Here is a 17,093-nt window from a genome sequence, read left to right on the forward strand (position 1 = left end):
AAACGCCGACAGCCCTTAAGAGGGGCTCGGTAGAGGATGGAGTTGTTGCTACTGAAAAAAAAAACAAAAAAAAACTTGTCGCTTCGTGCGATTCCGTAGAACTTCTGTGAAACTTCTGTAAAAATCCGTAGAATTTTCATCCGGAATGTCATGGTAGCGACATTATGGCAGTGAAAGCCAGCAGCAATATATGGTATAAATATTCTGCATAATACATCCCTGAAATATTTTTAAAAGGAACCTCTCTTGCAGCTTTGAAAACAATGAACCGGAAGCTCTTGCTGTTAGCTTTAGAAACTGTGCATGCAATTGCTGTGTAGTTACATAGGAAGTACATTAGAAACTCGTAAATGTTTCGTATTAGCTTTATATATTACGCTTTTTCATTGCAGGAACTTCCCGGCATCCTTTGGAATGTATCCAGAAAATGCAGTAAAGTGCGATGTCACCGGGCACTTCTTTAAAGCATAGCGACATCAGTTGCCATAACAAATATTCTATGAACAGCAAGATGAGGTGGGGAGGAGGCGTACGTATGGATTCGTTATGTGAAAAGCAATCTCCATTGGGCTAGTGCCTTTTTTTTTTCTTTTTTTCACAGCCAGGCACGGTCAAGGTGGAATACTAGCTAGCTTTCGTAAGGCAGTGACAGAAATAACGCAGCATTGATAATGACATCTTGCGACGATGGGAAAAGCTTTATTAAAGCAGTCCCTATATTCGAGAACGATATGTGTAGTGTCTCTGATTTTAACTGATCGGCACTCACAATTAAGATATCTGAGCTATTACGGGCATGGTGCACGCCTACATCATAAAGAAAAAAAAACGATTACGCGTGACTTCTTTCGGTGAGTCCTCCCTCTACAAAGAACACACTTCACTCTTCAAAAAAGCAATCTACAAACAGAAGCACCTTAGTCAACATCTGCTTTGCTTCTCCGCCAGAAATATAACAGAATTTCGATAGAGTAAGTGCCTAATGAACCCATTGGACTGTGAAACGGACTGATCCGTTTTGATAAGTTGACTTGTCTTGTTAAAGACCAAAACTGAATCAGTTTTAGACTTGAAGAAGACAAGCCCACTTTGTCAACTACGGCTCGAGCACACAACCTCTGCGGATTTTTTTATCGCAAGCTTCCACCTTCCCCTCCCTTCACTCTTCAGAGACGCTTTGAGCATTCTTATGGATTTCGGCTAACCTGCCTGTCCTTCATCTCATCTCCTTATAAATTTCATGACTACACTGTACCATGACTCTATCAATAGAGTATATATAATGATATCTAAACACTGCTTACGTGTCAGGTACGTTGCAAGTCGAAACTAAAAAAAAAAAAAAAAGAGTCAGAGGGCTCTCTTTTTTTGCTAGTTTTGATCGACTAATCAAGTTATTTGTTATCCGCGCATTGCCGCACGTGTGATGAGTGCTTAGTTGTACTACAGTGTACTAGAAGGGGGCAGTGGGCTCACTCTCCGGCGGAGGGTATGCAGAGGGGTGGCTCCAGAAATGTCACACGTTTGTGGTTCTCTGGTCGCACGAGCGGCGGCGCTTGCATCGTCATCAATGGAAGAAGTTTGGGAGGGACGTTGCAGCTGAGCTGGTCGGTCAAGTCCTGCAGAGCAGCAGAGTTTGAGCCCAGTTGTGTGGCTGTGGACATTGTTGCGCCTAGTTTTTCGCCGTCAGCTTTGAGCGTTACACACCAGTATGCTTTACAGTGCATACTGTAACCATGCCGCGACAACGGCAAAACCATTGTTAGGCGCTTGGGTGCCTAACAGGCAACGTGTTCGTGAAGAGTAAGCAGGACCTGTCATTGTTTCTCGTCCTGAAGGATGAAAACAGGCCGAAAGAATGCGAGAAGAACCAGCACAGAGCGGACAAGCTTCTCGAAGACACCAACGGAAGACACCAACGCAGTTTGCGAACTCCACTTGCAACCGCGTCTGTGCATATTAACGATGGAAAAAAAGCGCGCATACCTCACCCATTATCCACGCCGAGGCTGTTTTCAACTTGTTCGGCTGACCAACTTTTGTGACCGAGGAGGCCTCCTTCATCCCTCAAGTCAGCTGTTCAGCTGAATGAAAAAGCTCGAGGATATTTTCGCAGAATGTTTTTGCCAGAGTAAGCTGCACTATGACAGCGTTATGGACATACTGACAATCGTTCAGCGCAGACTCTCGATTGAAGTTGATTGCAGTATGCACGCAGCTACCCTCACAGCGAAAGTAATTACTTTTTACGTTGTCACACGTCTTCATTCAATGTGAAAGGACTGAACACTGACAATTAGGCAGGAAAGCGGCAGAGGGCCAAGCAGCTGAAGATGAGCCATCACACAAGAAGTGAATAAGGTGCGTAAATCAGTGACTACATGGTGTACTTCAGTTCTTGCAAATAAGAGCTTCATGTCAAGAGCAGAAGCTTCGTGTGTATCTTTATTTAGTTTTTCACTATGTCGCTCTACATATATGTAACATACGTGTATCTGCATAATTATGATTATTAATAACCCCCAGAAAACTATTGTGTCATGTTCTACAACTGAAGCAGAACAAAAATTATTTAAGCACTACAATTTCACTTTATAATAATGGCGCAAACCCAGCCAGCACGCCTGCATGTTAAAGCTTTTCTAGGAAGTGAACGTGCACTGTTTTCTAGTTATGTCGTGAAAGGGCGGGCATAATCTTGTTGCGAATTCTTTTTAGGTTCGGTCTACACAGCATAAACCGTACGTTTGGTCACTGTATCAAACCATATAATTTGTGGGATACATCATCCTTTTCGACGAGGTGTTATATTCGAGGAAACACGATGTGGGCTGAACAAATATAGTGCTTACCATGAATACTCAACTAACTCAAGCACACACCCTCCGAAACCCACACACACTCACAAAAAGCGTTAACTGCATCGCACTAGAAAGGGGAATGCACAGACTGCGCCGGCTGCCGTCGGACTGATTTTCGGGAAGCTGTATCGCAAAAGAAAAGAGAAACACTGTGAAGCGAGAGCACCAGAAGCTCTTAATATAATCAGAGGGCAGGCAAAGCATGCAAGTTTATTTCAAATATCGAATAAATGCACGTTTCAACTTTTACGAGCGGCCATCGGCGAGCAGCTTCTGCAGGTGAAGCTTCCATTGAAGATGCCTGTGGCGCCATCTCTCTTATGTGACGCCAAAAGCGTCAGAGTAGCGGCGGAGTAAGCCCACTGCCCTCTTCTAGTACACTGTAGTTGTACGCATGCACCAAGATGAACCACGTGGTTGATTGCTGAATTTGCGACCATTCATCAGTAAGGTAATGAATGTACCAGCGCACTATCAAATTGTGACTACCTAGAAAACAATTGTCATGCCTTGATGCATCTCTGGAGTGTAGCCAGAAATTTCTTCCGTGGGAGGGGGTTCAAATATATCTTTATGTTCGTGCGTTCGTTTGTATGTCTATGAACATACGCAAGCAAAATTAAAATTTGGAAATCTCAGGTGGAAGGCGGTTGCACCTCCAAACCCCACCCTATGTTTTTTTTTTTTTTTTTGTATCGCATACAGAGCATAAAATGAGACACTCGACTACACCTGCCTGACCGGCTCCTCCTCCGAATAAAAGTAATGACCCCTTCTCCCCCACTTCTCACCCTTCTTCTTCCCGGGAAGAAGTTTCCGCCTACGCTCCTGGAGACATACTTAGTTGAGTAACCGCACCAGACGTTCACTGAAAGCGGCTGTTTTGAGTTTCGGTTTCGTTTTTTGTCACTACATGCAGTCGGATCGACATCGCGGCTACCAAACCTTCCACATTGACCAACATGGCGACCGACTGGGAAGAAGTGAAGCGACTTGCAGCTGATTTTCAGCGAGCCCAGCTGAGCACAACAGTGCAAAGGTAACCACTCATGGCTTTCGCAATTCTAAGATAGCGAACACCTCATTAAGGCGCAGTTTCACTAAGTTCTTTGACGTGACAAATCTGTTTGCGCCCTTTTTCGTCAACGTGTGGTCGCCGTTTGATTCGATATCGTACGTTCGCGGTTTCTATTTCCTCTTTCCAGACGCTGCCACGTCTGTGGTTTCACTGCTGCTTCATTCATTGCCTTTAAGTCTGTCTCTATGCCCTGTTCTTTGTTATAACGGTGCGAATTTCTAAATATAGGAGTGGTTCCACATTCGTAAGGAGTTTCGTTTCCCGCTATCGAAGCAGCCGACATATGGTCCACTCGGCTGATAGCCTAATCAGCGCTGTCAGAGCGATACCGAGGCTACAGTACCTTCGCACCGTTGCGGTGACTTGCCTATTCTTCCACGCAGGCTGTCCGAGAGGAACTGCATCGAAATAGTGAAGAAACTGATTGAACTGAAGCTAATCGACGTCGTCTTCACCAACGATGGAAAGGAGTACATCACACCCAAGCACCTTCAGAAGGAGATTCTCGATGAGCTTACTGTGGCAGGAGGTAAGCGATGCATGAATGATATCCCTCGTGCGTACATCACCGAGTGTGCTTGAGTCAATCGATGATGCAATCTTAGGTATACTAGAGTGGTTAGACGATCATTTTCAAGCACGTTTGACTTTTGATAATGTTCACTACAGCTTCCACCTTGCTTTGTTAGTGGTAAACTCCCCCAGGGCGATCGAAACACCTAAGAGCTTTGATACTTGATTGGCTATAATACCGAGAACTGGAGGAGAAAATACCAAAAAACAGCTGACGCAAATAAAGCAGAATATGCAAGGTGCGTGTAAGTATGTAGTAAAAACGACTATTACATCCAATGCAAATGAATATTTCTCTCTCTTTTTTGCAACTGTTAAAAGAGGCCATAGTCCCTGACGACAAATTATGCTCATAGAAAGAGAGCAGTAGCCTTTTCTGTATAGCTCTCATAGACTACAAGAAGGCATTCTCCTCAGTAGGGATACTAGAAGTCTTTTTCTCAGAAGCATTGCATCACCATGAAATACTTGAAATTTATACCGGTTGTCCTGAGAAAGAAATCCTTTCAGATAAGATAACTGAGTTCACTACTACCTTCATAATAACTATCAGGGGAAGTGGAAATGCAACCTGTTTATAGAAAATAATTACAGAATTAAATACAAAATTTCCAAGTTTTTAATCAGAAAAAACAAGTGGCCACATCAAATGGGAGCAGCAAAGTTCTTCCTGCTAAAAGCCCATTACTACTTTGAGATTTCTAAATTGTGGCTTCGGTTAATTTTTCTGGAGTGATAAAAATGAATAAATTTCATTTGTGAAACCAAAACTGAGGCGCCTCTGAGCGTAACTGCCGTACTCTAGCAGATGACATGAATGGTGTCACTGTTTCCGACAATTATTGCAGTGGTTTTATTTCTTTGGCAGTGCAGAACCATTATGTATCTACCTTTGCATACCTATCATGCTGTAATGGCAAGCGCAGCCTGCACACTGAAAAAGCAATGTAAATCAACAGATGATGTACCGATTCCTGCTCATTCTGGATGTCTCGGAATAGTTTCACAGTTACGCTTTTCAGTGTTTAGCGGCTGATAATAATCAAATTTTACCACTTCACAAAAATTATCAGCAGCCACTTTTTGGATATCTTGAAAGTGGCAGTAGGCTGTTCTTACTGAGGACTTCAATTCGCCAGCTGCACCTGACCAGCTGAATCTTTTAATTACGAAAGAAGTAGAATTTCTATTATCGCTGCCGTAAGTGTTGTATTTAGCTATCTTAAAATGCATGCTCCTACAGAAAAAGTAATTCTGAAGCCAGTGAGCCAATATCAAATTTCCCTTATGCGTTGGGATTTTCGAACATACTTTCTCTAAACACCTCGTATAAGCACCTTAGCCAACATCTGCTTTGCTTTTCCACCAGAAATATAGTATAATTCACATTCCACAAAGGTAGACGAAAGGCTAGAGCAGCTTTTCAGACTAGAGCAGCTTTTCAAGGAAAGTTCAGGCAAGACAGGACGCCCGCTATACCGACGCGGCCAAGTATCCCCGTATAAACGCCTGTGTTATCAGCGCCGTAGATTCTCAAGGTCGAGAGTTTGTGTCGGCCACAGACGCAGCGGAAGAAGCGGCAATGGCTCTCGCCTCACCACCACATGTAAGGATGCCGTGGTGATCTTCACTCACTCGCAAGCCGCAAGGGCCGGGTCTCAGCCGAGGCAATTAATATTATGCAACGGCGAAGCTCTCCAGTTCCTTATACCTGCGTATTCTGGGTTCCTGGACAAGGGTGTTGACAGGGAAATGAAGCGGCCCACGCCGCTGCCCGCAAGCACGTCAGCTGGGCTTCCCTGGGACCAAAGGATACCCGATCCTTGGCTGCAGAGATGGAGGTAGTAGAAAACACTTACTCGTCGCAACTTCAACACTACAAACTGGAGGGATGGGTGCACCCTTCACCCCATCCTAAAGTAACCAAAGAAGAGTGCGTGATCTTGAGACGCCTGCAAAGCAACACTTACATACATGACATATTAATGCACCACCTCTACCCAACGACACATGGCTACATGTGCCCGCTCTGCAGCGTACCGGACACCTGGCACACTTGCTCCTGGAATGCCAGAGCCATGCAAACCACGACATGCAACTGGAACGGGATCAAGCCCCAAGAATAAACAACAACCACCTAATGGAAATGTAGGAGGCCAAGCTCGTCCTCGAGGACCTGGAATACCAGGGACAACTGGTTACCAGGGCCAAAAGGGCACTCGAAGGCAGAGGGTTCCTGGATGAGGGAACCCTCCCACCTTAGGGCGATACAGGGCCTCGCTCGGAACACTGTTTCTAAATAAACGTTTATTTATCTCTCTAATAGAGTGATTGGCTTATGAACACATTGGGCAGTGACACCAAGGAATCTATTCTGGGCATTATTTGTAGTCTTTTTGTAGTGCATAATAAAGTGTGGTACTGATGTAAACAAATATAATGTACTACATGAAAGGATCCTTTTGTGACCTGTAGAGACAGGACCTACACCTTATGTATCGTGCTGTTGAGAAATAAAAACAAGATTATACATCCTATGTTTTCTTCAATCATGTATGTATCTTTCTGAAGTATATGATGTCCCTAGCGAAGAAAAAAAGAAAAGTAAATCAAGGTTTAATCTGGAGGAGCATTTAGAATGCATGCTTACTTTCAAACTTTCTTGTGTGTGTAAAGTCAATTAAGTTCAAAGCGAAGAAAGACAACTATATTTAATGTGCACAGAAACAGAATCAGTAGATCTATGAATGGAATGAAAGATGAACATTTGGCTGAAAACTGCATGGTTGGGATAGAAAAGTCTGGTTTTTCCTAATACATTTCTGTTGGAGCCGAGTCATTCCTTTAATCTATCAATAAGCTTTGTATTTGTGTTTCTGTAGTAATACTATTTTTGAGGTAACACGGGGATTTAAGAATATTACTTCTAAGGTAAATTTCTGAGAAAATCTGAAGTGAAATTTGTTGGCAATATTGCTTAGCTTCTGCAAGGTAGACAAGCTAAGCCAGTGTGTGGCACGTTGACAGATTTTAAAAAATAATGAAGTGTGCTCAACTTCGAAATTTGGAAAACATGATAGGCAAAAGCTGGTTTTTACGTGGCATAAAGTATCCACTGAACAGCAAGACCAGAAAGATTTGAACTTTTTTTCTTCCTCACAACACAGAAAATTTCATGGGGTCGCCTTCTACTTTCCCAGTCATACTTAATGATGCATACTTTTTCTTTGCAGGCCGCATCAACATGGTTGACCTGGCTCACATTCTCAATGTTGACCTCAGTCACATTGAGGCCAGGTGCGCAGAGCTGGTTCGGACCGAGCATAGCCTTCAAATTGTTCTGGGACAGCTGATTGACAGGTGAGCTAACGTGGGAACAATAGCTGTAGAGACAGACAACAGTTGTTAAATAGAGTGCTCAGAATTTTGTAAAAATCACATAAAAACCGATTTCAGTGCAGTAATACTGTCTTCGAAATCATATAGAGTTATAATACTTTGAAATCTGCACTGTCACTTGATATGTCAATAAATGTGGGAGCACATTTCACAAAAAGGATTCTTGCAGTGTTGAGTTTAATTTGAGCCTGTTATTCCTTGTCGCTGACTTTTTTGTCACTGTCTTCAAATAGTGTGAAATTCTCCGTGCCATAAAGTGCATTGGATATGCCACACTTCTTAAAAGAGCGCACAATCAAAGTTCCCGGAATGTCGTCCAACACTGCTGCCCCTTCAGCGGCGCATATTGCTTTCATCCACTCCAAAGTCCCTCCCAGCTTGAATGTTGGACGACGACTCCGCGGCTAGGACAACTTTCCTTTTATAAGCGGCACTATAATGACTTCGCCTGTTTGGCGCCATTAAGCTATGCCACACACAGTCCATTCGAAGCACGACTCGAAATTACAAGTGGCTCACCTGGACAATCGCCACAAAGATCAAAATGGCGGCCTCACGTGTGTACGTAAGCCAGGTGTTGGCTCAGCTACTAATGGCTACAATACCGCCTAGGTGGTGCTAGTTGTGCACTACTTTTCTAGATGAAAAATGGTGCGTTTTTCAAAATCCTCGACCCTGGAGTTTAATACCAAGAAATTTGAAAAATAACTATTGGCTTAGAATAAATACAGTATGACTTACTCCTTCATATAAACCGTACCCGTAACTTCAAATTCATAGAAAAATAATTTCAAAACTTTCGCTCATTGCTGTGAAGCCCTCTTCGATGCATCACGTAAGGCAGCACTACGAAGCCAACTTGCATGTGCAAATTTGCGTACAGCTCGCACACCAGCCTTAGCTTCAAATTTTAATGTTTATTTTCTGTGAGTTGTGCACCAGAAAATGCGGCATCATTAGGTACGTTCAAACATTAGGCCTTGCTATCAGTCGTAATTGTCGACCTCAACTACTGAAATATTACAGGTCCTACCTTGACTCACTGGCTGAGGACATCAACGAGAAGCTTCAGCAAGCAGGCCACATCACATTTGGGGAGATCACGAAGCAGTATGACTTACCACCTGACTTCCTCGAAGACGTACGTCACTTTTTTTTTAATCTCGTTTCTCCTCTTTTGCTTGTGCGGTCTGTACACACAGAGCTCTTAGCACTTTCTTGCTAGCTGTATTTTTCACTTTTTCACCAGCACTTGCTACTCGGTTCACAGCAGTGAACCTTGCCCATGATGTTGCCTACCTGGCTATATTTGCCATAGCGTGAAATCTTCGGTGCTTTTATGCTTTGTTGTTTTTCGTTAAGCACAGACTAGAAGAAAAAGGGTACTTAAAGTCTATAAACCGTTGACTGTTTATTTATTTGTTTTTATTTTTTTAAATTTATCTATTTACCTAATACACCCTGAGGGTCAATGGCATTACAGAGGAGAGTGGGGAAAGAAAATGCACTAAATAGCAATTTTAAAGAGGTCACTTCCGAAAGTGGAAAGTTAAAGAAATTTTCACAGTAATTCATAGGTACTACAACCTGAGTATATGGCAAGCAGTTACAAAAATACTAGTAGCAGAAAAAAGCAATTCATCATATAATATAATAATTAACTAAAATGCAAAATATGGTGCTATAATTGAATTGAATAATTGATACTATAAGTAGTGATGAGAGTCCTCAGGTAAAAAAAAACTTGGAACAGGACTTACTGAAACGTGATTCCACTCACCACCTTTGTGTGATACAAATGAGTAAAAGAAAAAGCAAGATCTGTAAGATGGAATGTTTACTTAATTACTGCTTATTGATTACTGATTATGACTTCATTACTGCTGCATTGCTATGTATAACTAATCAACACATCTTCATACCATAACCATCTTCTTATGTAATATGCAATGTATATTAGGGGCTTTCGAAGTATCAAAATGAAACGAAGTGATGGTTTCTACGAATCGCTGCAGGTTCGTCAACAGCTCTGGAAGTCGGCATTGCACAAAATATAAACATTTAGACATGCATAGTATGAAACAAATACAGGCCAGAAAGTGATGCCTACAACATTAAATCTTACTTTTGCAAACAGTAAAAAACACTTTACCCTTACTCGAAGCTCTTAGCGCTTTCTTAAATGTTGTATTTTCCACTTTTTAAGCAGCACTTGTACCCAGTCCACAGCAGCGAACATTGCTTGTAACGTTGCTTATCTGGCTATATTCTGCCTTTTTTTTTAAGCACCCCTTGACAGGTTGCTACAGGGTTGTAGCCGACTTGCAGCAGTTTTTGTTGCATTTTGTCCTGGACTTTTTGTGTTAACTGTTCCTTGAAAGAAAAGTAAACGACAGTATTTTGCAACCTTGGCTGTGTAAAACATCTATGTAAAACCATTTTTGGCTGTAGCAGAGGTACAGGGCTTCAAACAAGTGTGGTAGTGGACACTGGTATTTATCGAGGGAGTTGCCAAGCTCCCTGAAAATGGCATTCTAGATTTCATTTGTAATGTTTATGGCAACAACATTTTATTTCTCACAATGGTAGCTATTGCTTTTTGGTTGCATTTTAGAAAAGAGGAACAAACTTTTCTTCGCCCTGTGTGTCTTAGAAAGGAGAACTTGCAGAGCAATTCAAGCAACATTCCCAGAGCATTTTTATGCAGTTGCGGTGTTTTATTTAATTGATTTAGGTACTGGCTACCTGTGGCAGTTTTGTAGCTTCCATTTGTGTGAAATTATACCATATTGGAATCATAGCTCGGCCTCAGGGTTATTTAATCATGTAAGTACTGGTTTATAATTATTGTGTTGACCCTCATAACCGTGATATTGTTTGTGTGCATGTAATCACTCTTTCATGTAGCACATTTCTTTGGGTGAGAGGTAATGATTGAGGTGCCCTCCTTCGCTATTTGTGATTATAATACACTTTGGTCAGTAGCTAAGTTTATGTTTGCCTGCAATCTGGATTGTAAGCTTCTCTGGTCCTAGATCCAAGCCTTCTATTTTTTGCATCATGCAGGTGATTCACTCGCGGCTGGGGACGGTGATTCGAGGTCAGGCTGACCCTCACGACAGCCGTCACATCTTCACCGACGCCTACGTCACTCGGCACAAGTACCGTGTCCGAGGTGCACTCTCGGCGGCCATCAGGTGAGCAGCTCCTTGTTCCTGCAGAGTTCCATTTCGGCAAAGCAGGCACACTCCAGAATTGCTGCCATTGCCTTCAATTGCAGACCTTCTAAGAACATAAAAGTGATAGCTTGTCAACATCACTGAATAAAACAATACATTAGAGCCTCCATAATTAGAAAAGGCAGATTTAATAATTTATTCTTATGTTCAAATCAATGATTCAGTGAGTCAATTCTAAGATGCTTCTTTTTCTCAAGGATATGGGTTTTGATTTCCCACCATTGTGGCTGCATTTAAATCAGAGTGAATGGCACAACACTAATAATGGTTGGATTCAGGCGCGCATTAAGGCACTTCAGGAGATCGAAGTTAATCTGGAGCCCTTTGCTAAGGTGTGCCTCATAAAGATATTGTCATTTAGCACATGAGGCACGAGTAATTAGTAGTAAAATATTTATTTCTGATATTAAGGTCGGATGAATATATATGCATCTTGCATGGCATGTAACGAATGTTGAAGCCAATAATGCATTGAAGGCATATCTTTATTTCACGTTTTGCATCAGAGTAAATGGCGACGGCGACCATTTATTCTGACATTTATTCAACCATTTATTCTGACCGGTAATTCGGACGTACTCGTTTATTCAGACAGCTTCATGGCTCTACCACTTATCCAATTGAAAATTGTAAACTCCCAGCTAAAAATTTGGACGCCCCGCAGTTTGTCGTCCAATTTTTCTAACTAGGGCTCGTTGATTGAGCGCAACCTCGACCACCATGACAGGCTGTCAGCAATGTTTAGAATATTTTTGCTGGGTTGCCAACTCTGAAAAGTTGCATTGGCTAAATATAGAGGTCGTGCCAGTGCCCAAATCAACACAGAAATTACAATTGCCAATCTCAAAGGACACGTTTCTTGGCTACATGTAATGGCTGGCATTAGCCAGTCAAGTATCCATTGAATAGCTACCAGGGCCAAACAGCAGGCCAAGCCAAGCCATCATCAAAGTCAGCTTGGTTTGGTGTTTTAGTGTTTGAGGTCTGAAGTGAATGACAGCGCATACAACGTAGACAACAAGAGAACACTAACGCTGCATGAGCACTGCAACCCCAACTAGCCCAACGTCATTCCCTTTTGGCTCTTGAAGGTTTCGCGTTGTCATTTGTTGTGGTTAGGCCTGATCTGTTTCTCACGCTTTGCTTCTTGGTCTCTTGTTAGTAGTTGTTTGGCATGCAAGGCCTGATTTGCTGAAATTGCTGCGATGCCAGTTGTGCCACGCATTGCATCGGCGCCATTGGGAATAATGAAGAAACGCGGCAGCTACAATACACTGACAATGAGAAGAAAAACAGTAGGTATTTGCCAGAAGGAAGGCGGGCTATCACAGTAGGGTGTAGCTTGAGAGTGTTCGCCAAGTTTAATGACAATGAGCTCATCCACCAGGTTCTCGAATTGGTGCAGGTGGTTGGTGATTGCGATGGTAAGATGCTGCTCACAGCACAGTTGTGGAATGTGGATGTAGCGCAAATTGTAGCAGAGCTATTGCTAAGATACAGTGATGGCCAAACATTCTTGGTCATGCATAGGTGTGTGTAGCCGCACATTGACAAGTTTTTCCGGCCACTCGGCTGATAGAGGTGCTTGTTCTTTTCCTTTTTTTGGGGGACTTTTTTTCGGACTAGATTATTTACACTTTTCAGCTGTTCTTATAGAGTCCAAATGAATAGTAGGTGAATGTATACCAGCTGTGCCACTGATACCTATATACTGCAAATTGTTACCTTTTGCGATAAATCCTGTCACCACTTTAGGACTGTATGCTGAATCCAAAATTTAATGTGAATGTCTTGTAGTTAATAAGCAGGAGTGTTGGGCCGCCTGCCCAACGTCCCCACTGTGGCTAGTGTTGAAACAGTGCCACCTAACGACCTTGCTTTGACCATATGGCAGATCGTCAGAGAAGGGCTGCTTCGATGTCAGCAGACCTATCATCGCCCCAGCGATTTTCAGGATGCATACGCAAGCGAACCAGAACGTGTGCGGACTACTGTTTCTCTACCATGATGGCAACCATCGATTAACGCAGCAGACGCTTATGAATATCAAGGCACACAGCAGGCTGGATTCCCACATCAACCACCTCTAAACTACGAAGGAAGTTTTCGCCTGACTGTTTACCCAACATCGCCTGCCTACAGTGCCCCTGAAGGGCGGCACCACTATCCCATGCCTTCCGAGAGGAGTCTCTACTATGAGGAGCCACGTGCCCCTCGACCAATTCCGGTGTGCTACAACTGTGGCATCCCTGGTCACATCGCATGTTTTTGTGACCACCGCTCATATCAGGGACAGTCTTGGTACATGTCTCACCAACCTTCCGACCATGCACTCTCCACGTCACGAAAACCACGCGCACCTACCAGGTCACGCTACCCCTCGCCGGCCACTGATCGAAGTTTGACGCCACCCCCAGCTCCACGTGCTCCACGATCGTCATCGCCACGGCAATGCACACGGACACCGCCGCCGGAAAACTAGTCGGTGCGGCCAGTGGGGGTGAGGCCGCGAGATCACAGGTGCTATCTACAGATATACCCCCATCGGCGTTTATGTTGAAGAAAAAAGTTCATGTAGTTGTCGATGGGGTGGCTACTATGGCACTTGTGGATACAGTCGCAACAGTTTCGGCGATGAGTGAAAATTTTAAGAACCTGCTAGGACGAAAAGTGATGATTTCCCTTAACCGTGAGATGACATTTCGTGGTGTAAGTGGTGACGTGTAGTGTCTGGTGGGATATTGTATTGTGGACGTCTCGCTGTGTGGCAAGGTGTTTTGCACAGAGTTTGCGGTTATTCCGCGGTCTACACATGACGTTATCTTGGGTATCGACTTCTTGTGTGAGTGTGGGGCAACTGTAGACTGCAGAAGTGGGCACCTTTCTATACACAGTACTTTCCAAACGGCGCTCTTGGAAAATTGCTGTCCGGAGGAATGCATCGTTTTCGTTTCCATAGACACAGTCATTCCTGCATCTTCTGCTGTGTGTGTTGCCGTGACATGTTCCAGTAAAAACTATGGCACATTTGACGCCACGGTCGAACCGATTCCCTTGGCATGCCTGAAAAAGAACATCCCCATTCTCCATTGTATAGTGTCAGTCCTTGATGGACGTGCTGGTGTGTGGACAGTTCCATGGAGCCTGCAGTTTTGCTAGGCGGCATGAAACTTGCAGTATTTAGACCCAAATCATCTACGACGCTGGTTGTGCTTATTGATGCTACAAGCCAAAATGAACATCTAGGCTTAGAAGGTTCAGAGGATGTCCAATTACTACAAATGGTCAGCAAGTCACTTGACCAAAGCGAACGTCATACGCTGCTCGACGTTCTATCTAAGCTTTCGAAAGTGTTCGATTTTTCTAAAAACAGCCAAAGGCCCTTAATCTCAGCGTCCCGGATACGTCACCAGATCCACACCGAGTCAGTGCATTCCATTAGACAGAAACCTTACCGAGTGGCACCATCGGAGCACAAGATCACCGACGAGCAAGTCCAAGAAATGCTGGAGAAGGGAATAATACAGGAATCGGCAAGTCCGTGGGCTGCTCCCGTCATTCTAGTTAGGAAGGATGGTACGTAGAGATTGCGTTGACCACCGCCGACTGAATGCTGTTAGCAAGAAAGATGTCTATCCATTGCCGCGCATCGATGACGCTGTAGACTGCTTGCATTCCGCATCCTACTTTTCATCCGTTTACCTGAGATCAGGTTACTGGCGAATTCCGATGCAGGCAGCTGACAAAGAAAAGACAGCATTCGTTACGATCGATGGGCTTTACAAGTTCAACGTTATGCCATTCGGATTATGTAGTGCTCTTGCCACATTCGAAAGATTTATGAACTCTATATTGCGTAATTTAAAATGACATATATGCATGTGTTATCCAGACGATGTCGTAATTTTTGGACGTACGTTTGAGGAGCACAACACCTGCCTAGACCTCATGCTCAACTGCGTTGAAAAAGCTGGCCTTGTATTGAATTCAAAAAAGTGCCACTTTGGCGAGCGACAGACATTGGTGTTGGGACATCTCGCCGACAAAGATGGCATTAGACCTGACCCACAAAAGACAGCGGCCGTTGAATCGTTCGAGTGTCCTAAATCTGTGAAACAACTGCGTGGCTTCATCGGGCTGTGCTCGTACCGTTCATACCCAGGCTTGCGGATGTCGTTCACATCCTGATGAGCCTTCTACGCAAGAACAGCCCGTTTCAGTGGACCTCCGAGTGTAATGCCGCTTTTCACCAGCTGAGGTGTTTGTTAACTTCGCATCCAATACTTCGGCACTTCAATCCTTTGTCGCCCACGGAAATTCACACAGACGCAAGTGGCATCAGTATCGGTGCCGTTCTCGTTCAGCGTTCTGGCAAGAAGGAACACGTTGTGGCCTACGCAAGTCATTCTTTAAGCAAGCCTGAACGCAACTACATAGTGACCGAATAGGAATGCCTAGCGGTAGTATTTGCCATACAACAGTTTCGCTCATACATCTATGGTCGCCCATTCACTATCGTCACAGATCACCATTCCCTGTGTTGGCTGGTGAACCTTCGTGACCCATCCGGCCACCTCACACGATGGCTCATTCGTTTGCAAGAATATGTCTTCACCATTTATTACAAGATTGGCCGTCTACACGATGATGCGGATTGCCTCTCCAGAATGCCGCTACCATCGACAGATTGTGAAGGCGATAACTTTGACCACCTTATCGCTTCTCTGTCGTCTGGCTTTCCCGATGCCGTTACTTTCATCGCTGAGCAGCGTAATGACCTAAACTTGAAAGCTGTCTTCCCTGGAGCAAGAAAGTCATTAAGCGAAGGCCGATTCTGCGTTCGAAATGGTCTTCTTTACCAGAGAAACTTGTCCACGATGGGTGCCCACTTTCTGCTGGTTGTTCCTGCGTCCCTCCAAACGTCTGTTCTGCGTCTTACGCATGATGACCCCACCTCTGGCCATCTAGGAACTGCACGAACACTTAGTCGCACGAAACAGAGGTTCTGTTGACCGAAAATGAACAAGACAATTCAAAACTACGTGGCCAGCTGTACGCAGTGTCAGGGCCACAAGCGGCCCACCTCGGGTCCAGTTGGTCACCTGCAACCCGTAAAGCCTACCGGTTCCCCTTTTGAAAAGGTCGACATTGATGTGATGGAACCATTTCCACGCTCCTCAAAACGTAACCGGTGGATAATTGTATGCGCCGACTACCTGATGCGGTACTGCGAGACGGCTGCCTCATCCTCCGCCACGGCAGTGTAGGTTTCGGAGTTCCTGTTGCATTCAGTCATCTTCCGACACAGGCCACCTCACGTGATAATAAGTGACCGAGGACGACAGTTTACCGCTGATATTGTGGAACTATTACTTCATTTTTGTGCCTCCAAGTTCCGACACTCAACTGCGTATCATCCACAAACTAATGACCTCACCGTGCGCACAAACCGAACGTTCATCAACATGTTGTCAATGTACGTCACCTCCGACCACAAAAACTGCGATGAAGTATTACCATTCGTCACGTACGCCTTCAACACGGCGAAACACGAAACGACAGGCTACTGCCCTTTCTATCTGCATTACGCTCGCTCACCTCGACATACACTGGACACTATCTTTCCTTTTGCCGTCCATGACGATTTAACAATTGCGGAAACGTTGTGTCATGCGGATGAGACATGTCGACTTGCCTGCTTACGTACACTGGCAGCACAAGAGTCCTCCAAAACTCGCTACAACCATCAACACCAGCATGTAACCTATGCAGCATGTAACCTATGTAATCTACTGTGGGTGTTGACCTCAATACGCAGACGTGGCTTGAGCCAAAAGCTACTGGCACACTATGCTGGTCCGTTTGTGACACTCCATCTTCTCAGCTAGGTTAACTATGAAACTGCATGTGTCACCACTAGTGGCCTACGCTCATGCAAGACAG

At 44.2% G+C, this 17,093-nt stretch overlaps 1 protein-coding gene across 2 annotated transcripts in view; it reads left to right on the forward strand.

Moving 5' to 3' along the window:
• Window positions 1-3,747: 3,747 nt before the first annotated feature.
• The window catches only part of LOC142817914 (E3 UFM1-protein ligase 1-like), a 37,724-nt gene continuing 24,378 nt past the window's right edge, over window positions 3,748-17,093 (forward strand). For both annotated transcript variants that reach the window (XM_075895866.1, XM_075895867.1), the window contains exons 1-5: window positions 3,748-3,900; window positions 4,323-4,468; window positions 7,746-7,872; window positions 8,938-9,052; window positions 10,978-11,108. In XM_075895866.1, the coding sequence (XP_075751981.1) occupies window positions 3,824-3,900; window positions 4,323-4,468; window positions 7,746-7,872; window positions 8,938-9,052; window positions 10,978-11,108 (596 nt within the window). In that variant the 5' untranslated portion in view covers window positions 3,748-3,823. The remainder of the gene's footprint in view (window positions 3,901-4,322; window positions 4,469-7,745; window positions 7,873-8,937; window positions 9,053-10,977; window positions 11,109-17,093) is intronic.

This window comes from Rhipicephalus microplus, chromosome 5 (assembly GCF_043290135.1).
Source record: "Rhipicephalus microplus isolate Deutch F79 chromosome 5, USDA_Rmic, whole genome shotgun sequence".
In the NCBI taxonomy this organism is placed as follows: Eukaryota; Metazoa; Arthropoda; class Arachnida; order Ixodida; family Ixodidae; genus Rhipicephalus; species Rhipicephalus microplus.